The sequence below is a fragment of the Megalops cyprinoides genome, chromosome 3, assembly GCF_013368585.1.
Source record: "Megalops cyprinoides isolate fMegCyp1 chromosome 3, fMegCyp1.pri, whole genome shotgun sequence".
Lineage (NCBI taxonomy): Eukaryota > Metazoa > Chordata > Actinopteri > Elopiformes > Megalopidae > Megalops > Megalops cyprinoides.
This window is the reverse complement of record NC_050585.1, coordinates 52902969-52925691: the sequence shown is the minus strand read 5'-3', so window position 1 is coordinate 52925691 and position 22723 is coordinate 52902969. Positions and strand designations below refer to the sequence as shown.

Below are 22723 nucleotides of genomic sequence, written 5' to 3'. Positions count from 1 at the left end.
ACTCAGTGAGGCAAAACTGAGTGTGAGTCACTTGAGAGAGAGAGAGAGAGAGAGAGAGAGATGATCCAAAATCACACTCACCCGGGCCAGTGGGAGACACCATTGAGTATAAACACAAACAGTTACAGCAAAGAAATTCTGAGAAGATTGTTAGGACAAAAAGTAGTATCTCAAAGCTACAAACACATACACACGTGTGTGCGCACACACACAAACACACACATACACACAAACATGCACACACGCACACACAACCTCCCATGCATACACACTATGTAGGTTTTACCCTGGCCATATAGCACCATCCTAACAGAGCTTCACGATTCAGTAATGCACTGAAATTTACAACTGCACCTTCAGTCTGAGCGTAATCTTTTCATTCTTGACAGAAAATTTTGTCAAGAATTGCTGCATTATAACAGACTGCCAATCAGCGCACAGACGTAGGCCACTTAAACTGGCAATAGGCTTCCACATCACCCTCTGGCTCAAGTGACTTCATAATCCCACTGATAGACGGCTGATTACAGGGGGTAGACTCTCACAGGGTCACTAGCACTACCTTGTGAGTTCCTGCAGTTGCAAAGATTGATTGTCGGTGAGATTTTGCCTTTTTCTCAAAAAAGTAACTGTTTTAACTCATCGACCTGGAAAAAGTCAATAGATCACAACCCTTAACTCCACAGAAATAGAGGTCATCCCCCAATTGGCTGACAGGTTTTATTTAATTTGCTGGCTCTTTGTGGACCCAGGGTGGTTGGTGAATTAAACGAAAGTGAGCTGGTTAGTCTGCCCCATTCTTAAGTAATATAATATGTGTATGTGGCCAAACCTTTGGCCAATACCTGCTTCTTGACTAGTTTTCTGGCAGCACAGACAGCACACCCACACAGTGACAGATCCCTGCACAACAGCAGTGCCAGGGCCTGCTACACAAAGGGCTGCGATCATAGTTTTGTTACCTGCTCGAGAGACATCTACAGCAGCCAAGTGACAATCAGAAGTCACTGAATATGAAATGTACTAAACCAAGTCATCAAACTGTAGCAGAGTACGGTAAGAGCTGGAGAAGTGCCACAGGGTGTGCAGTCTAACAAAGCAGATACAAATACACCTATGTCCAATTTACAATGCCATTATCAAACATATTATGTTAAAAAAAAAAAAAGTATATACTGGAGTGACAGCCAACACTTAGCCTACATAGGTATCTTTTACAATATTGCATAGACTTCATGCTAATATAATACTAATCTATGGAACAAAAACACTAATTCTCATCTTTGAACATGTACTGTATAACGTCACTGTAAACTTACAGGGAACAGTTAAACTGAGAATGAATGACTGTAATATCTGAGAACTAATAATACGACTTGACCATTTATCATTTTACTTACATATTCTCTGCCCTTAACTTCAGTTACATAGGCTGATTATCAACTGTTTCTCAGGGACAATAAATATCCATAAATATTTGTTCTTTAATGCTACTGCGTTAAGACACAAGCGCTAAGCTGACGTATGCTATTGCACTAAACGACTGTTCGCTTCACTCTTTACCTCAGGAAAACAGACCGTTAATTCAAAATTCAAACGTCTAACATCGTCTCGCGCAGTCCGCCGCCCGCGCGAGCGCGCCCTCTCCGTCCTTCGGTACCGGCTTCAGGCGCGCCAACCGCGCATAACGTACAGCGCCGCGAAATGCAGCAAACCAGCGGAAAATAGGCTACAATTCCCTCTGAATAACCACTGCTGCCCCTAGCTAAGCACACCTCAACTGGGCAATCTGGCACTGTTCTGCTCTGAAGAGCTGCGAAATAACCTTACATGTCTAATTAAGAACGTATGATCTCATTCTGTACCGGATGAGCTGTAAGGATGTTACAACGACGAGAGACTGAAGCTGTATGGACCTTAGTATGGATGAGACTGGCATGAACTGTCAGTGATTTGAATCAATCATAACGTTTCGTTCTGGGCTGGGATTGGTTCAAGGATGTCAATATCATACAGCACGATGTTTTTTTTTTTTTTTTTTTTTTTTTTATTAAACTTGAAGCATGTGTGTATCACCTGAATAAAATCTTGATGAGCTTGTGAACATGTTTCATGTCTTAATGACATATTAACACAGTATACATTGCTATGGTTTATTATGTCTGCAATACCTCAGTCATCAGTTGTTGGCAGTTGTTTTCACTGTAGCAGTTTATATTGGGGTCATATTAATTAACCATGAATAACATAGTATTCGTATTTATTCATATCAATATTGACATGAATGGATAGCGCTTCCTTTTTTCCTCCTACACCCAGTGACCCACTGAGATTTAATGAAATAACCAATAAAGACATAAAAGAATAAATAAAGAGAGTTTTTCTTCCATCTCTGTTCTTCTGTTGCTAAATCTTAATTCCTCTCCTCTGTAGTCATGATGAAAACAGGCGCCAATCACAATTAGCATTAGTATAAATAGAAAGATTTACTAGCAGTTATGAGCAAAGATTTATGGGCGCTGGCAGTAAATAGGACATGTTCCCTGCAATGTCATCATAATAATAATTATTATTTACTTTCATTTTCACTTTGATGATGAGAAGCTTTTCAGATATAGAGAACGTTGTGATATGGATGATGGCTGATTGCATAGCTGTTTCACTTCAAATATATTCATTCTGAATTTGGAAACTGAATACAAATTTGATTTGCAGCCAGATTATCCCCACGTTGCCCTCAGTTCTTCATCTGCTGTACTGCTACACTTGATATCAAATTTCAAATGCAAGCATGCTTTGCTCACCACACCATCTGACAGTGATATATTACACAGACAAATTCTCTCTTTTGTCTACCTTTTTCTTCTAAGTTGCTTAAAAGCAAAAAACATGAAGTAATAGTACAGATACACTACAAGTAATGATGACAAGAACAACAAAACAATAACAACAATAAAATGAAATATAATAATAATAATAATAATAATAATAATATGTACTTGTCTGGAAAAAAAATTCTTTGCACTTCTGAGAGCTGATGTTGTTTGAAGCATCACTTCAGAGATGAGCACTGTTATCCTGGCGTTATTGTTATAATTAGCTTTCTTCTCCTCATCCTTCACCCTGTGTTCGGCCCCTGCGGGAGCCATGTGAGTGTTCATCTGTTTCTAATGTTTCCCCCCGAGGTGGAAACTGAAGCTGTGGGCAGAGCCAGTGACAGCAGCAGCCGCCGCTAATTCACACTGATGAGAATCTGAGACCCCCTCGGGTGGGAATGGGGTCAGATCCCCACTGCCAGGTAACACCTCTCATTTCAATTTTCCAAACCATCTATGAAAACAGGGGAAAAAAGGGGTACCATGACCTACATTTTTGTTTATGGGATTTGAACAGCCGGGCTATTTCTCCATTGCCGTTTTAATTATGCAATGGTAATTTAAGTGTCGTATCTTTAGTTAAAATGTTCACCTCCACCCCTCTGGTTCATTTTGATCCATATCAGCACCACACCATTCATAAAACACCCCACGTAACATGGCCATAGCATTTCAGTGAATTATTTAAAGATTTCTTATACGTAAAATAATATTTATCCAGTGTTGCAACAAATTGGAAATGTAAGCAAACAAATATAAAGGCATATCACTCCTGTGAAAGGAAACCAGTTGTGGGTGTTGCTGGGAGATAAAAGAGATGGAGCTATGAATGACTGGCAATGTTACAAATAAATTAACTGCATGCAGTCCCACTCTTATCTCTAGTGTCATTTTCAAACTTACAGAGCGATTCTGACAGAGTGATTCTACCTGTCCACAAGGTATTCCCCAACGTAATAAAACTAGCCGCCTGGGCCCAAAAGAATCTCGCACACTTTCAGATATGCTTCCAGAACAATCTCTAGTGACACTGCTTTTTGGCGTTGGCTCCAATGTGTAAAGGATTCATTAAAACAGACAGACACTTGGAACGTCATACAGGAAAGGCTGTGCTACACGGCAGCATTTCATCTCTAAAGTTATTTTCTCCTCCGTGCTGCTGCGGTTCTGACGCCTTTGGTAAATTCTGAGAGAAATGCTCTTTGAATGCTTTATTAGTGTGGAGAATTGAAGTCCAAAAGATTTCCGCTGAAAAGGTCTTCTTTCTCAAACCTGATTTACAGCCTTTATGTTCCCCAGGAGTAGCACTTCTTAGACAGACGATAATGGTGAGTGTAGAGTGTAGAGACCGCTTTCATTCGGCGTCAGCTTATTTCTGTTGGTGAATGCATTCTCTTAGGGAAACTGCACGCTATGCAAACATTTCCAACTGCCATTTTATCTGCAGTAATGCTGCACTGCTTGTGGAATTATACAGAATGATTTATATCATTGGGTTGAAATTGTGATTTTAATTGGTCTTCAAGCCCTTACTGTACATGAATCGATACCACCCTATCTACACCTACTCACACCTCTCAACCTCCACACAGCCACACCTACTCACACCCTTTAACCTCCACATAGCTACACCTACTCACACCCCTCAATCTCCACACAGCTACAGCTACTCACACCTCTCAACCTCCACACACAGCGACACCTACTCACACCCTCCAACCTCCACATAGCTACACCTACTCACACCCCTCAATCTACACACATCCACACCTACTTACACCCCTCAACCTCCACACACAGCTACACCTACTCACACCCCTCAATCTACACACATCCACACCTACTCACACCCCTCAACCTCCACACACAGCTACACCTACTCACACCCCTCAATCTACACACATCCACACCTACTCACACCCCTCAACCTCCACACAGCTATATTTATTCATACCCCTCAACCTCCACACAGCTATACTTACTCACACCCCTCAATCTCCACACACTTACAGCTACTCACACATCTCTCTCCACCCTCAAACACTGCGCTCTCTCCACCCAGCTGCACCCCCTCACCCCAAAAGCCTCCATCTCCCTGCCCTGCTACACTCTGTCAGATACTCTGCCCCCTGTGTGTCTGAGTCTGAATGTGAATGACTGAGCTGAATGAACTTTGGGCCTGCAGTCTGTTATTTCTCTGCTCTGGTTCATATCAGGCGAATTCCCCGGACTGCCCCATTAGTGACAGCTGCCAGACGCTCCCAAGATAACTATCGATCAGATGCGCAGTGTCTGATTGTTCAATCTGGGCCCATTACTGGCCGCTACAGCTCAGCTCAGCCCAGGATGCTAAATGCACACTCATCTCTGAAATGGTGTGAGAGCCTGAGTGGATCTCTTGCTTTATGACACCGACACTATCTGCCTTTCTCACAGCAGGGCACTGACTCCAGCAGTTATGAACATGTGCACATACACACATACGCTAACACTGGCAGCCAGGGCGTCTGGTCTTGCTTCACTGCATTTTCTTTAAGCTGTTGTTGTTGTTCAACAGGTTGTTTTATTCAGCTTGATGTATCTAGATTCACTCTCTAGTGTATGAAAAACAAAAGTTAAGCTTTCTAACATTATCGCTGCAGCTCAAGGTATATCATGTTACATTACTGTCATTTAGCAGATGCTCTTATCCAGAGTGACTTACATACAGTAGGTTATAGTTTTATCCATCTATACAGCTGAATATTTACTGAGGCAACTCTGGGTTAAGAACCTTTCCCAAGGGTACAGCAGTAGTGGCTCAGCGGGGAAATTTGCTTCAGAAAGGTAAAACTGCTTCAGAGAATTAGCCTCTGTATGGACAGTTGGACAGTTTTGTTTTGTTGTTTTTTGGTGTCATGTCATAGTTATTGCCTCGACTACTATGGAGGAGCAGCTTTGAAAGGTTTTACATTATTGCATAACACACAGAGAGTGGTATTTAACTGAAAAGATTTGGGGTAAAGAGTTAGAAAAGCGAAATACCAAACCACTGGGGTATATTTGGGTCGTCAAACAGGAAATGAGACCAGATGTGCCTCTTCACTGCAGCTAATAAGACTTTATGAGCAACATTGTGATGGCACTCATGTTACTGCTAGCCAACTAGCAAGCTAGAACAGCTACATTTGTTTTACTTTTGATGTAGCTAGCTATTCAGAATGTGCTGCAGTGCAAAATACCTTATGTCATCGTGCCAGCCAACTATGTCATTTTATTGTTTTTCCAGTCCAATACAATGATTCGTAATCATGTATGGTGAAATGATAATCATGCATGATCAAAACACATTGGAGGGTTCTCTATGTCTCAGTTATCCAAGTTCATCAAAAGAATAACACAGTCTAGGTAACTATGCTGGCAAGTGCTGCAGAGTTTATGATCACACGTAATCTCTTTATGCTGCTGGACATTCACTGAGACCTTTCAAGTAAAGACAATTCCTTGATAAAGGATACAATTACAGTGCCATCATCTTGGTGTGGAGCCTACAACATCCACCCCAGTCTACAAGCTATGGCACAATGTCTTGCCACTAGAGCTCACCATAAGTGTGTGTCCAGAGGCCCTGTCAAAACCAAAACATTACTCTGTCGTAATATGGCAAGAGAATAATCTGTGAAGCATTTTATTCATATATTTCTTTAATAGAATTAAAGAGTGTTCCCCCAAATATAACCTGGTAAGGCTGATTAATTCCAGGGAAAAGCCTCATCCAGCTACTTCCTCAAAAGATGAACCTACAAGTCACATTGGGTGAAGGGGTTGGCTGGGTTGATACAGACAAAACACAGCAGTATCCGTGTTTGACCTTTGCAGACTCAGAGCAAATTGGCTAATGGCAAGACCTTTCACTCTCTCTTTCATGTAAAAGTCCTGTGGTGAAAGACATCAGCCTGGAGACTAAAGAGAGCTAAGCAATCCCCAGGTCAGAGAGAACCTCAGGACAACCCCCCAAAGATGAGAGACACTCCTGTTTAATGACTGCCCTAAAAGCTAATGCTGGGTACATGTATCATGAGACTGGAAACCTGTGTTAAACGCCAGTAGAGGACATACTCACCCCTGAGGTCCTTCTAACTTCAGCTAACATTTTGGGAGGATTTATGTGGAGTGAGGCAAAGCAGAACTCAGTCCTTCTTTTTGAAACGTAACATCACAGTCCTATACGTCCCCTCAACCCCCCCCCCCACCCCAACCACCCTTCAGCAGAATAACAAATGGAGATGTTCCGAGGCACGGCTTCCTGTCAGTGCTCGAGACAGCTGATACACTAATAACCAGAGCCAGGTTTGGACGGCTGCGGAAGAACAGGTAATCTTTCAAGGTGAGCAGACATGCCGACACTGTTGCTATTCTTGCTAGCTTTTGTTGCTTTGCATTTCTCTGCACTTTTCTTTTAGCAATCGACTGCACTTTTTTTTTTTTTTTTACCTGACATCAGCGCTGCGCTTTCTTTTATCCTGCACAAGTTGGACTGTCCATGAATACATCTTAAAGCCAAGAAAACAGGATGAAGCAAGACTTTCTCACACTTAATACAACTTTCTGAACAATTGTTATATTGATTTTCCGAGAAGAACTCATGAAGCAGGTTAAGACTGTGCTTCAGAGTACATTGGTAAAAGTGTTCCTTTTCAATAGTCAAGCCGGTCACATTGTGGGACTGCGTCTTGGGTTCCTGGGGACTGCAGACAGAGCAGGCATTAATGCTTTGTCTTTCAGAGAGGAGCAACTGTTTGTGCACTTTGACATTAAGCTCAAATATCTTTCAAGATGTGGTTTGTCTGGTCATGTGCTCATCTTGTTAAGGTGGCAATCAGCGGCAGACTGCAAAGGGGGAGAACAGCGCCCCGTACCTTTGAGATCCAGGTTGCGGGCGCCATTGGAGTGCTGGGTGACAGTGCGGGAGTCGATCTTTAGTGTGTGCACGTTGTTGGCGTCCCGGGAAACCACCACGTTGTGCCACTGGTTGTCATTCAACTGCTTGTCAGAGTTACCCTTCATGAGCGATGGGCCGTTCCCCAGGTCAAACACGTAGTGGATGTACCTGAAACAGACAGGTTCACCTATCAATCATGCGGAAGTGTAGATGAAGCCCAGGTACCGCCTGAATTTGTTTAAACTGCAACAATGTAATTATATACTCTTACAACACTCAAACACACATGCAAACGTGTACTCACACACACACAACACACACACATAAATGCAGACAAAGCACACATACAGGAAATTGTATGTCCAAACATGTTGTCCAAACATGCTTGTAAACACACATATATCACACTAAATGTTCCTTTAAAAACAGCAGTTTTAAGCACAGTGGTTTCAAGTAAAGACCCAACATGGAAAAATTTCAGACAGTCTTGTGGAATGCACTGAAATGTGAAAAAACAAACTATAAGGTTTCAGCTCCAGCACAGAAAAACAATATTTTATACTGAAGTGTTTCAAAGGCAGACCCAGCAATGGGACTACAGTAAGACAAATTTCAGTTTCTATCTGAAATTATATGAGGAAAAAAATAAATGAACGACTCTTTTTTGCCCAAAAGTCTGTTTGATCTTAAACTAATACAAAAAGACAAAAAACACAAACTAGATTAAGTGTCCTTAGAAAATTGCTTCATGTTTGCACTGTCTTTCTCTTATTCAGACAACTTTTGAACTTAATTTTGACCAACAAATAAAGGCAAGCATTACCTTTGTCCATAATTTTCTTGCCATTAACTTTGTTGATTTTTAAACTCACTGAACTGTGTCTGTGAAGGAAAAAAGCTGTACTTTTAATTGTTTTATGAGATCATGTTTGTGGAATCCAAGCCTATGTGAATACCTTCAATATTGAATATAATTTTAAATATAAATATGTAAATATTATAAATGTAAATATTATATTTAAAACTGTGTGTGTATGTATGTATAAAATGATAGATTCTTTTTATGACATTTTTTAAGATGTACCATAAATAGTGATTGTGTAGTATACATACAGTACAAACTGTGTTGTGAAGCAAGAGAGAGAACAAGAGGGAGAAAAGAGAGAGTGAGTGGGGGTAAGCAGAAGGTAATAAAAAATAATGAAAAACAGTAGTGTGCACTCCTAAGCTATGAGAAGCCTCCCACAGTGAGTGCCTTTGTGGATGTAATGGGGTAGAGTTTAAACATCTGAAACGCCTCCATGTTCTTACTCCTTTTTCTTATTATTATTATTCAGATTTTTTTTTTTTTTATCCCTGAACAAAACAGATCCTGAATAAGAATGTGAGTTTTCCTTCTCTCGCCTTGGGCTGACAGGATTATAGTGTTCCTCGTTACCAGAAATGATTTATTGAGCCAGAGCAGGACTAAATGTGCTTTGCTTATTCATTCATTTTATTTGCGCGAGGTTATTTATTGTGTGTTGAGGGAAAACGGTTTAGTCATTTGTGCCAGTCTCAGTGTCATGCAGGGAGCAAATGGAGCCCAAAGTGACATCATAACAAAGCCAATTTTCAGCTGCAGGATAAGGAGCAGGGAGTAAGTCGACTTCTGCTGTTCATTTCCCAGCAAACAGGGTGTGTAACAGCGCTACACAGCCAGGGTGGGAGACTGTGTTAAAACACCCGCCGCCTTACCTACAGAGCCCGCTGAATTTGCACGTTTTACGCGGTATCCTTACCACTCTGTTTGCAAATGTACCACATGCGCACAATGACACACCCCCTGTTTCTTAAACCAAATGCAAGAGGAATGTTGGACAGCATGTAGGTGGTTAATGGAGTAAAACATTAGTTTGGTGTAAAAACGTGTAAATCCTTTACTCAGTGCTGGCCTCACTGCGGTGCAAAACAAACAACTGCTTTGCTGTAGGATATCGCATTGGCCCAAAACGACATGAAGTACTGAAGACTGACACAACAGCATCTTACACGCTGCGGAACCTGCTCCCTAACTGACACCATATCAGGGCTAAACACTGACTTCAGCTCTCCTGTATCCACAGCGGCTGCGTTGGGGGCAATTAGTATGGAACTTACAGCACATTTCAGCACCAATTTCATTTTGTCTTAGGATTTTTTTAAGGTCATGAACAGCTTTCAATAATCTATCTAATAGGAGAGAAAGACATCCATAATGCACTTCATCATATGAAAACACCATTAATTCTGCCTCCAGCAGGGTGGTGTATTTCTTTCAGAAGCCACATGTCTCCTGGCTATAGATTAGAAAGCGGAATTCTCTGCAGGAACTAATAAGCTTAAGTAGACCCAGCAACTCAATTTTCCTGTAAAATAAGGGGGAGGGAATTCAATCGAGCCAGTATTGAGCTGTGATATTGAACTTCTGAGAGACAAATTTAAGCTTTAAGTTCCACATTTATTTATTCCTCGCAAAATGTAAATACTGGGTCTAATGTGTCAATGAAAGGACAAAACAACATGGTGGGTGGATTGCTTAGTTTCACCCCCGTCTTTTAGTATGCTTGGCCAGCATGTGCAATGGCGTGCCTGCTCCTAATGATACAGACAGCAAAACCCATGAAGCTAAATAATAGATCTGACACATCTGACAGTATGCGTTAGCTATTTATCTGACTGGAGGAACCCTTACCCACAGCGACTCATGTGGCTTAATTATCATATAGTATCTACCCATTTAAACCTCTGCACACAGATAAAGGCCTTCGGGCTTCTTCAGCACCTTGCTTGAGGGCAGAGAGGCAGAGTGATCCCCAGGAGTTGAACCTGCAGCCTCTGGGTCACCCCTCACATGAAGTTAAATAGCTCCTTCAGAGACTTGGTCACCGCTCCATTTCATCAGTTGACCTCATCGGCTTTCCCCGTTAGTAGGTCCTGCCTTCACCCTTTGTTCTTAGTAGAGAGCCCTGTTAATTACACCCCCCACCTCACCCTCTCATCCTGGGAGTACACCCTGATAGCTTCCCCCCACTCACCCTTTGGCCTCAGTAGCAGGCCCGTTAGCGTCCTCCCACTCACCCTTTGACCAGCTCCACCACGATGAAGTCGCTGCCGTCGCCGCTGTTGAAGAGCAGCAGGCCGTCGGTGCTGGTGGTCTTGAACTGGAAGAACAGGTGCATGGAAGCGTAGGCCTGCAAGGTGGCTAGCGCCAGGTAGCTGGCCCGGTTCCGGAAGGTGACGGGGTCGGCGATGATGTTGCGCATGCCAAAGCGGGCGTTGAGCTCGCAGTAGGAGATGTCCCCGTTCTTGCACTGGTCCAGGTAGGGCACGCCGTTGACCGACAGGCCCTGCAGGTGGCCGATGAAGTTGGAGGGCACCACCGAGATGAAGCGGCGCTCCGTCATGATACCCGTCTCGATGTTGTGGAACTCCAGCCGCGTGTGAGCTCCCGTCATCTGGCCTGGATGGGTACAGTGAGGGGGGTGGGGGGGCTGTTACAACAGGTAATTTGGCAGGTAAATCCACTGCAGGTGACCTAAACTCAGTCCCCTCTGGCTTCTTATTTTGCTTTCTGCTTTTCTTCTTCCCCTCTTCATTTAGGCATGGCTTCAGCACAATTTCCAGCTCCTGGCAGATATAAATCTCCTAAAATCACATTGTTTTTAATATATTGCGCTCACCCTAACCTTGTGCCCCCATGAAATCCTCTCACCTTGTTTCTGAAAGTCTAACCCACGCCCCTTGCCCCGCCCCTTACATCGCCCCCTTGCCCCGCCCCTCGCTCCACCCCTCAGTCCGCCCCTCGCCCCGCCCCTCTCTCCGCCCCTCGCCCCGCCCCTCACCTTCCACGGTCACGTTGTCCACAGAGAGCTGCAGGCTCTTCCCGCGGCGCACCACCTTCACTGCGTGCCACTCGTTGTCGTTCAGCTTCTGTCCTGCGAACACCGTCTCCGGTCCCTTACCTGTGGGAGGGACAGCGGGGTCACCTGCCAGGCATGGGCGGGCTTCAGGTAGATACAGCCAGAGGATTCCTCTCCAGCGCTGGGGGGGAGCTTCAGGCACTTTTATATATGCCACTCATGTGTACACGCAAACACATGCCCACAAACACACACACACACACACACGTGCGTGCACACACACTAACACACGCACATCCACACACTCACACACATACATTCAAACACAGACGTGCACACAAGAACACACACATCACACACAAATGCACCCAGACCCACAGAAATACACGCAACATGTACACAAGTGCGCACTCAGGAAAAGCTCACGCTCATGCCCTTGCACACTCACACACTCTCCGGCCACCTCACACTCACACACACACACACACACACACACACACACACACACACACACACAAACACACACAAACACCCATTCTCTCTTCAGCTAACTGATCACTGATTACTGCAGTTGTATCATTTCAGCAGATGCTCGGGTTTTCTCCGCAAGCAGACAGATGTGCCGGTTCCATAGGCCTCCCTAATATCTGCACAGGCAGCTTGCTAATAGATCCCTGCAGTCGGCTGAGTGGCTCCGCACTGCTGCGTCCTTGACCTTCAGAGGGACCAGAACACTGAATAAACCCCCCCCCCCCCCCCCGAATGGATGTGCGCCACCCAAACGCTTAATGGCACAGCAGCCGGCAGCATACAAATAAAAACAGTTTAGGATCCATGTTAATACTCAGCCCAGTCCCACCGGTACTCCAGGAGACCAGTGAGCCAGAACAGTTAGTTATAGAAGAGTTTGGAGTAACCCCACTGCCGTTAGCCTCTCCCGGGCCGAGGCTCAGCATAGCGCTGTGTTTATATTAGTCAGACGTACAGTGCGCTGCTCCATTAAGATGGTTAGCTTCAGCGTGACTCACTGCCAGGCTCTGGAGCACCTTCCTATGAGCAGGGCTGTCTCTGGTAGAAAGAGCCCTGCTGGGTTTGGAGAACGTCTCTGCTCTCCGCAGTTTGATACTGAAGTCTCCATTCTGTCGCCACAGGAGAGAGAGGAAGAGGAAGGGGAAAGCTGTGAGGAGCTGCGTGAGACTTGGGGGGTTTTGAGGTGTGCTTATTATAGTCGTATGGCCCCAACGAAAAACTGCCTGCATCATAGCAACTTCCCTACCAACAGTCTACCGCCGACAAGGACGAATGAGATACGGCGCGCACAGTGTGAGTGTCAGCGCATATTTCTGAATTTTGTCTTTGTATTTCTGGAGTTAATGAGGCCATTATTCTCCACACAATGTGACAGACGTGTAACTGAGGCTTGCAAAGGCACGGCCAGAAATAGCCTGGGTGTGACATAAAGCACTCAAACTGTAATGTTGCTAGGACATCTGTGACATGTGCTTATGTGTGTTTCACAGGGAAAGTGTGATGTGAAGTGAGAGTTGAAAGCGAGCATGATTTCTAAAATTTTCTGGCAAGAATACATCAGTAAGGCCAAGGTCTGGGCACCCTGCTCCCCCCCCCAAAGCCCCCCCAGAGTGTTGCATTTGACCCCTGAAGTGAGTGAGATGGAAAAACTTTCCATTACAAATGAGATCAAGGCTTCAGCTCAAAATGAGAAACATATAATACCACATACCTGACATGTTAGTACAGAGCGTTCACCCCATCCCTATCACACCACCACCACCACCAGCAGACAGCCAACAATTCCGCAACATGTGCAAGACCAGCCACTCCCCACCCAACGCCCCCCACCCCCCCAACACACACACACACCCCCGCCAGCTAATGGAAAATACAGAAGATTTCACTCAAGAAAACAAAGTTCACAATAAGATAATAGAAATTAAAAACATTAAAAATTTCTCAACATTATAAATCAATCTGGCATTAACGTCTGTAATACAGTGTTTTGACAGTGGCACTGCCGAATTCCTAGTCCTTCTGCTGGGGTCAGGATGGACTCCCCTGATGAGTTAAAACGCAGCTCATTGGTCCCTGGTCTGAATGCAGTTGACACATGTATCTCCCACAGTCTCTCTTAAAAAGTGCAATGATTGTTGACACCGTGCGGTCAGACAAGTGCTTGTATTAAATGTATAACAGTGCTCTCCCTGCCTGTTTTAACCCCCTAGCACCACACACAGTCTGCTCCTGAATAAGACTGAAGCAAGTCAGTGCTGGTGATTTTCAGACAGGATGGAAGTAAGGAGGTGCATGATAAGAGGGTAGATAAGGGAATAAGTGAGCAGGAGAGAAGTTAAGCTAGGACATAAACGGGTAAGTAAATAAATAAGTCTATAAATAAAGCATGTGGGTAGTATTGGGAAAAGCGAAAAGATAAGTAAAGAATTGCAAAGATAAGAGTGAGTGAGTAAATAACTGAGTGAGTGAATAAGTAGGCCGGGCTGTGCTTAAGAACGCTTAACAGTCACAAGATAAGACAGAGGCTGATGACAGCGCCACTGCAGTGATGTGAATCTTTAGGAAAGCGCGTGAGGGGATGAGAACAGGGCGAGGATGTGCTGGATGGCTCCGTCCCGCGGCGCGCTGCACACCCCTTCAGCGAAGACGGCTCTGATTGGACTGATGAACTCGAGGTCCAGGAAGGACTCGGCGCTGTGGGGAGCGGAGGATCCTCGACGTCCACCCCCCGCCGCACGCGTCTGTCGTTTCCCGACAGCACCTGGAGCCTTGCTGATGACAGATCCATCGCCACGGAGACGGCGGCGGCCACTTAGGAACAGGGCATCCGTGGACGCGAGGCATTGCTTGGATCTCCAGGCCGCGGCGTAAAAGAAAAAAAAAAACTAGGTCGCTGCCAGGAGCTGCACGCAACAACGTCGCTCCGATTCATGCGTGGAAGCAGGCCGACAGAGCAGTTCAAAGGCTTTCTGACATGGCTGGGAAATTAATTGGCCATTCCTAAGCTTTCAGGCCCGTTCTCTCCCCGTCCCGGGCCCAGGCCAGCTCAGAGCGCATAAAGTCACCACGACACGGTGAGCGGGGCGCGCGTCGTCTGTGATGACATCACACAGTACAGGATGGGAGGCCCATGGGTCTATGCGAGCAGAGTCTCCTCACCATCACCGGGGGAGGTGCCCTGGCTTCACTGTGCTCTCTGGGAGCCCTCCGTTTGCCAGAGGAACATTTAGCCTGAGAGATTCAAGGCATGCTAACATCACAGGGGGCCACAAACACACTGACACGAGCACCAGCTCCGCTGGGAAGGACAGAATGGTAATTTAGGCAAAACTGCGTAATTTGCCCAATGCTTAATTACGTTTTGCCTCACAAACAAAAAGGGCAAATTAGACTCCCACAGCTAGCGTGATGCAGCAGCATGAGGGGGTCTCTTTTGATGGCAGCTCTCATTCCAGCTTCATGGCTATTAATGCTCGTTAGAGAGACCAGTATAATACAAAGCCAGAACCGAAGCCACACACACTCACACAAGGTGGCAAGACGCTTTTGGAAGGGATATAAATAATTAACAGTAATTACATTTGAAGATTAAATAACATGCAAAAGACAAAGTTGAGGGGAACAGCAGTTAGCTTTATAATTGTGAGGTTCAGTCTAAAACTGATTTGATTCAGGATACAGGTACAGGTCTACAGGGCTCCTGTGTAATATGATGTGTCCTCAGGCCCCATAAATCAACATGGCAGACAAGGCCCTGTATCCCACGGTGTGAACACAGTGTGGCCATCTCTTTGAAACCTGTGATGAATGTGGCTGGATGACTGAAATATTAAGGTCTCGTTAAAGAACCATTTATTAATATAATAACACATTATTAACACGTACTGGTGTTTGGAAAGACAACACGTTTGGACCTCGTCTGCCCTGTTTTCAGATTAAAGAAATTTCAGTTAAAGAAAGTTACCAGCATGTTTCTGCTGTAATGATCAGTTCTCCATCCATTGCTAAAGATGGACGGCTCCAACACTGAGCCGACTTCCAGAGGGGCAGAGCAGGGGGTCACAGCCCTAACCAGAGCGATGCAGGTGAGTCTGTAAGCACCCTGCTCTGTTATGCCTCTTCATTCTGCCTCAGACTGACTGGTCTTCAGTTTTATCTCTTCCCACAGCCCAGCTCTCCCTCGTCTCGCTCAGGAACAGGCAGGAGTTTTGAGAGTTTGAAGAGCGCAAGGCAGATGAGCGTATATCTAAACTGACAGGTATGGATTTTTTTGGTAGATCACAGCAAACGACTGAAAAATATAAGCAATCTCCAATGACTGGCCACTGTTTCCAGGAAGGAGGGGAGTTATTTCAGATTAATTTATTCTATCTGTCCGTCTATCCATCAGATTAGATTATCTAAGATTTTATTTTTAAAGATAGGACAGAGATTATGTTACGAGCGAGTATGTGTGTTTATGTGCTTGGGTGTGTGTGTGTTTGTGTGTGAATTCAGATATCTCCATGGATTCCTGCTTTTAATGCAGTGATGACACTAAGGAGGAAAACATGATATTGTGCATGTATGTGTGTACATGCATGGGTTTTGTGTCTGTGTGTGTATGTGCGTGTGTGAGTGTGTGTCTGTGTGTGTGCATGTCTGCGTGTGAGTGTGTGTCTATGTGTGAGTGTGTGTATGTGTGTGCATGCACGCGCGTGTGTGTGTGTGTGTGTGTGTGTGTGTGTGTGTGTGCGTGTGAGTGTGGGCTCTCTCTGTCCCACTCACAAGGCTTTTTCTCACTCTTCCCTTGAAAGCAGGTTCCTTTAAAAAGCCTCAGCTCATAATCAGGACAGAGGCAGTGAAAGTGTAGCGTTTCTTAACGCATAATGAAGGGTGGCGTTATCTCTGCCCCTCTCTTGTGATCGCAGCTGGGACATTAGTGCTGAAACTTCAGCAAATCACTGCGACATTACCCCTCCCACTCCCCCCATCCCCGCAGGGATCAGGATACTCCACACGGCTAGTTCTTTAGGATGATGCTCAAAGCCTGTACTCAACAAGCCTGCTTCAGTCTGCAGAGTGGGACACCCCAACACCCTGAAACCCGAGCCTGCTTCAGTCTGCAGAGTGGGGCACCCCAACACCCCGAAACCCGAGCCTGCTTCAGTCTGCAGAGTGGGGCACCCCGAAACCCGAGCCTGCTTCAGTCTGCAGAGTGGGGCACCCCAACACCCCGAAACCCGAGCCTGCTTCAGTCTGCAGAGTGGGGCACCCCGAAACCCGAGCCTGCTTCAGTCTGCAGAGTGGGGCACCCCAAAACCCGAGCCTGCTTCAGTCTGCAGAGTGGGGCACCCCAACACCCCGAAACCCGAGCCTGCTTCAGTCTGCAGAGTGGGGCACCCCAACACCCCGAAACCCGAGCCTGCTTCAGTCTGCAGAGTGGGGCACCTCAACACCCCTAAACCCGAGCCTGCTTCAGTCTGCAGAGCGGTGCACCAGCAGCGCTCCAAAGCCTCCGTGCCCGTCGTGCCCCTTTGCGGTTGGTGCCCCTGCGTGCGGGCACCCTCCTTCAGCATGGCATTGTTCCAGGCCGCACTCCGCACTGGCACCCCCCCAGCTGACATGCCAGATGGACTCAGGGCGAGCTCCCAGCCTGCTCCACCACCATATGCGAGTCACACTACACTGTAAACATGCCCCGCTCTCTCCTTCTGTCTTTCTCTCACCCTCTCTTTCTCCATCTCTCTCCTTCTCTCCCCCCTCTCTCTTTCTCTCTCTCTCTCCCTTTACATGTCTTTCTCTCTCCCCCCCTCTCTTCCTCTCTCTCTCTCCCTCTCTCTCTCTCTCTCTCTGTCCCCCCCCCCCCCCCCCCCTCTCTCTCCACTGCAGGGCCGGCTTTGTCACAGGTTAACCTTTGTTTGCTCCAAACACCCTTCAGGGTTGATTAGGTTTCAGTGGCGTAGGAGCAGAACCGACAATTTAGCAATGCCATCTTTGCTGGAGTGGAAAAAAAACAGAGGCTGGCCAGCGAACAGTTAACACATAATCCAGAATTAAAAACCAAGTACCGAGGTCCAGAGATCACTGCATGCATATATATAGCTAATTACATCCATCAACAAGTGTCACTGCAGACTCAAAAATCTGCATATCTCCAAGTCTTAAAACACAGTATATAACCAGCAGAGACGCAGCTGTACAGGCTGGGAGGGGACACTGCGATGATGGGAGAGTGAGATTTCATAAACCCAGCTGTGGGAGGAGCTACCATGCGCTGTCAATCACTGCCTCAACCACTCACCTCACCTTGCTCCCCACAGCATAACATCCCGATTTGTTCAAATCAGTGAGTCATCGATAGCGTATGTCAGCCCCTCCCATTAAAGGTCTCCTGAGGTCACGCTCCCCCATCAGTCACACTGATTGTTATTTCTGAGAGGCAGATATGAGCCGATTCCCACAGGGCCCCGCGCAGAGCGGGGTCTGCAGGCAGCTCTCGGACAGGAGAGAAACGCTTTTGTCGCTGTGCTTCTGTCCAATCTCCTTCTCTGGATACCCTCAGCGCAGGGAGGGAATAAAACCGCAAGATAAACCCTCCTTAAATATGGCCTTAACTGTGTTTTACACCCTGGATATTATTTAATTTGTCAATAAGGAATTAGGAGGGAAATCCTCCCCTATATGGTTTTATAGCAGCGGAAGCACAGTGTTTTATGGCTTACTGCTGCCAGTTCCCAGCACTGTGACTACAGGGCCTTTATTTAGCCATCCCCACACACATAAATCACAACACAAAGGCAGACTAAATAAAAAGATCCATTCAGTTTTATATCTCTGCACACGGCAGGGCCAGAGGTCTCCGCTGTTACATCATTACACAGTAGGGTCCTGTGCTAACAGCCTGTGTCTTCACACTGTAATCGATGCAGACACTGATAATTGCCTGCAGTGGACTCGGCCTATGAAGATCAAATCAGCGCTAAGGAACAAGGAGGCGAAGGAGCACGCAGCCCCACGGTTTCACAAAGAAGCCTCTGAACAGCTCAGCTGCTGTAGCTACACCAAAGGACGTCTTCAGTCTGATTTGTTTGCGTGGCAGCAGCCTCGTCGTATTATGGCAAAGGCTATCACATGTCGCTGGATAGATGAGCAGGGAACTCTGCCGGTGACTCTAACTAATATACAAGACGCATCTTAACACCGATTAGGTAATCGCTGGCAGGCGGGTCATGTGGTGAGTCACATGACACCAGGCAGATGTGCAGCGACTTCTCCTGGTGACTGTGAATCATGATGCAACAGGCATGTCAGCTGATCTTAGGGCAGCTTTTGATATGGCACAGCCTCAGATTCTGGATTTGTTTGATTCTTCCAGCAAACTTTGAATGGACTGGTTTAGTGTGCTGTGGGCTTGATGTGTGATGTCTCTGTAAGGTAAATTACAGATCATGTAAAATGCTAGGCTAAGCAACCATAATAACTGTGAACAAAATGACCACATAAATGTCACAGGTGAAAATGTGCTGCTTACCACTAAAAGAAAATCTTAGTAGTGAACTAATTGCATGTTTTAACTCGCATTTTAGTGTAATTTCAAAGACATTTGCTCTAAAGACAAAATCACAGGGCATGGAACTCACTATCATTCTCTGAAACCAGCTTTGAGATCAGGCTATTGAAGGTCCTGTAAAAGGCTTCAACGCCAACACAGTCATGGGCCTAAAATTGGAAAAGAGAAAGTCAAAGGGCAAAGCGATTTTGCCACTGTCAGGTAAGGCGCTGAGTCAAGTTTGGGGAGACTCAGAAACGTACTGCCACACTGGATACTGATCTAGCCCCTGTCCTCCCTGTGGAGAGGGGGAGTTTGGGCCACTTCAGCACCGAATTAACTGCTTTTCCAAATAATTAAGATCACATCGAGCTGAAGCCGATACCGTTTCTCCTTATCATACGATATCACAGCTACACCACACATCAAAAGCACTCAGAAGAGCGCCTATCTCCACCATCTAATTTAGGCGCTCAGTGAAAGGTTGCCTTTTCCATCCCATAATGCAGTTCAGGGGAAGTTCTCTCCGTGGAGAGGGAAGATCAGTGGAGATAAGAGCAGTGTGCAGGAGGGGTTTGGAGCATCCTGAACCTCCAGCCTAGCCCCCCCCCCCCCAAGTTCCCCCTCCTTTAATACTGCTCAGCTCCCTCCAAGCGTTAGCAGTATAACAGTCAAACGAGGACACCGCTCGCTTGGTTCATTAAAAAAATAAAATAAATAAATAGATGAATAAATAAATATATGTGAATTTTGATTTGCTGCATAGGAAGCAGCTGCTTGACCTATAACTGCAGAAGTCTAATTATGTGCAGCCAGTGATGTGACGGGATCGACAGTCCCAATTAAACCAGTGAGAGAGCGGCAGAGAGACCCCATCACTGCCAGAAACCAGCCTCTGTTTGGATTCATTAGCCCTCTTCTCTTTGTCCTCTGCTGAGGTGCATCACAGCTATAAGCATGCTTCAGTGATGAGTCAAACTCGCACACGATTGGTCAATCACTGTGTCCATTCATTGAGAAAGAGGAAACTTGGTTCAGGACAAATGGAATTTCACTTATTTAATAAGCATATATACAACATGTGTGTGTATGTGTACTGTACATACCCACTTGTAAATGTCAAAATGCACACACACACAAAACACACATGCAGAGATCACACACACACATACAGACACACACGTGCATGCGCACACATACAGGCGCGTGCGCGCGCGCGCACACACACACACAGACAGACACACGTGTGCACACACACACATGCATGCGCACACGCACACACACACGTGTGCGTGCATGCACACCCACACACACACGCACACACATATGCATGCACACACACACACACACACACGCATGCACACACGCATGCACACACATACACACACACGCACACACACGCACACGCACACACACACACACATGCACACACACACACGCACACACACGCATGCACACACATACACACACACACGCATACACACACACACACACACACACACGCATGCACACACATACACACACACACGCACACACACACACACACACACACACACACGCGCGCACACACACACACACACACACACGCACGCACACGCACACGCACACGCACACATACACACACACACACAAGCCTCCGCTCTGTGTTCCTGTTTGCCGAGTGATGTGCAGCTCTAATCGGAGGGGCAGGGCTGTTTCTCCTCCATAAATACATTGTGCTGTGATTGGGAGCCGTCAGGGCCTGAAGGTGAGGGATTGATGGGGGGAGATTGATCAGTCAGACTCATAACAGAAGGATGGAGGGTGGGCATGCAGCCAGGAAGGCATTAGGCAGCCAGAGAGGGAGAAGGAGATGTGCTGTACAGCCTCTTAAACCTGTCTGTGATACTAACTCTTTAACTCCCTGGGACTCTCTCAAATCTGAATCAAAATTCAGATCTGAATCTGAATCAAAATGCAAATCTCAATCCAAATCCAAATCTGAATTCAAATCCAAACTGAAATGCAAATCTGAATCAAAATCCAAGTCCAAATGAAATACCATTGCCAAAGCACATTTATATCAAAACAACACAATTAACAACAATCAAAAAAGTAAATTATAAAGACTAACAATAATAATGAGACTAATAACAATAAAATAATAAAGATGCCGATCTATATCTCTGGATCCTTCTATATATCATATGTTGCTTGGTTGTGATTTGAATGCTGGAAGAGCTTTCAATTACTGCTAATAATAAGCATCACAACACCAAGTAAAAATGCACGGAATAACAACAAATGCAAAGATCTGAAAGGATCTCAAATGGAAATGCTGAAACTGGACCAAATTGCGCGTCATTTTCTTTAAACACTGGCTAATTTAGCCTTTTGAAATGTTAATTAGTATTTCTGCTGCCGCTTAAGGGAAATCAGTCTGGAATTCATTATTTTTTTAATTGCAGCTAAATACTTGGACTGCCTACGTAACAAAAACAATGCGTTCACGGGAATCGGCACCGTATTTTCAAAAAGTGTGGAATGCAAACATTATGAAAGACATCTGTATGCGTATTGGGGCTTCATTATGCAGATATCGTCCTACTCGTCAAACAATCATAACATAATACTAAACAGACTAACAGTATCACCCTATTAAGGAGAGAGTGTGTGAGAGAAACTACTAAACTTGTACATGTACCCATTGAAATGTTTATATATTTTCGATAGACGCTATTTTATGAAAGCGTTTCGGGTGGCAGTGCGATTGGGGGGGGGGGGGGGGGGGGCCTGCGGAAGCTCCAAGCCGCAGCGCTGACTCCAGCACAATCTTAGAGCGCCACCCTGTGGCTGCAGGCGCAGTTTTGTCTGACACGCAGTTCCGCTCGACAGTAAATCCGGGCGCGTTAGGAGGTCGTAGTAAGCAGTGATGACAGCGCTTTAGCGACAGTCCTAACACTCCCGTCTGCCCTCACGCAACGACAGAGACAGTTCTGGCCACGGCGGCGTCCGCTGCATCGATCGCTGCCGTTAATCGGCCGCATCGGATCGTAAATGGGAGGCATTTGGAGTCCGTGGGCGGTGCGGTGAGTCAGGCAGACACGCGCAGCGGGCAGCCGGAGTGAGACAGGGCATCACCGGGCTCACTTTCAGGATAAGCTCTCCCGATAGTCTGCCAGGAAAGCAGGAGAGTGGAGTGTAAAGATCTTTGCCGATCACACCGTTTGTAGCTTTTGCCAGAGTCTATGGATCATAGCCGTGCCACCGGTGTGTAAAATGTCACAGTCTGAACAAATTAAGGGTGTACGCGTAACAGAGCATAAATTACGCGCGCAGGCGAGCACAGTTGCGTCCGTTTCTCTCCCTAGAACAATAAAACGCAGCTCGTAAACGACACTAGCCCACAGTACGCGACTTGTAATATGCAAGTTACTACGTGACTTTAGCCAGTCTGTTGCGTCCCTGCCGATGGTTAGAATAAGATGCAATTCCCTTAACAACA

General features: G+C 45.9%; 1 protein-coding gene across 7 annotated transcripts in view; it reads right to left on the bottom strand.

The window, feature by feature from the left end:
- Positions 1-22723, bottom strand: part of nrxn2a (neurexin 2a) — a 575558-nt gene that overhangs the window by 273816 nt on the left and 279019 nt on the right. For all 7 annotated transcript variants that reach the window (XM_036523412.1, XM_036523417.1, XM_036523416.1 and 4 more), the window contains 3 exons: positions 11661-11780; positions 10897-11278; positions 7775-7965 (listed from right to left, as the gene is read on the bottom strand). In XM_036523412.1, the coding sequence (XP_036379305.1) occupies positions 7775-7965; positions 10897-11278; positions 11661-11780 (693 nt within the window). The remainder of the gene's footprint in view (positions 1-7774; positions 7966-10896; positions 11279-11660; positions 11781-22723) is intronic.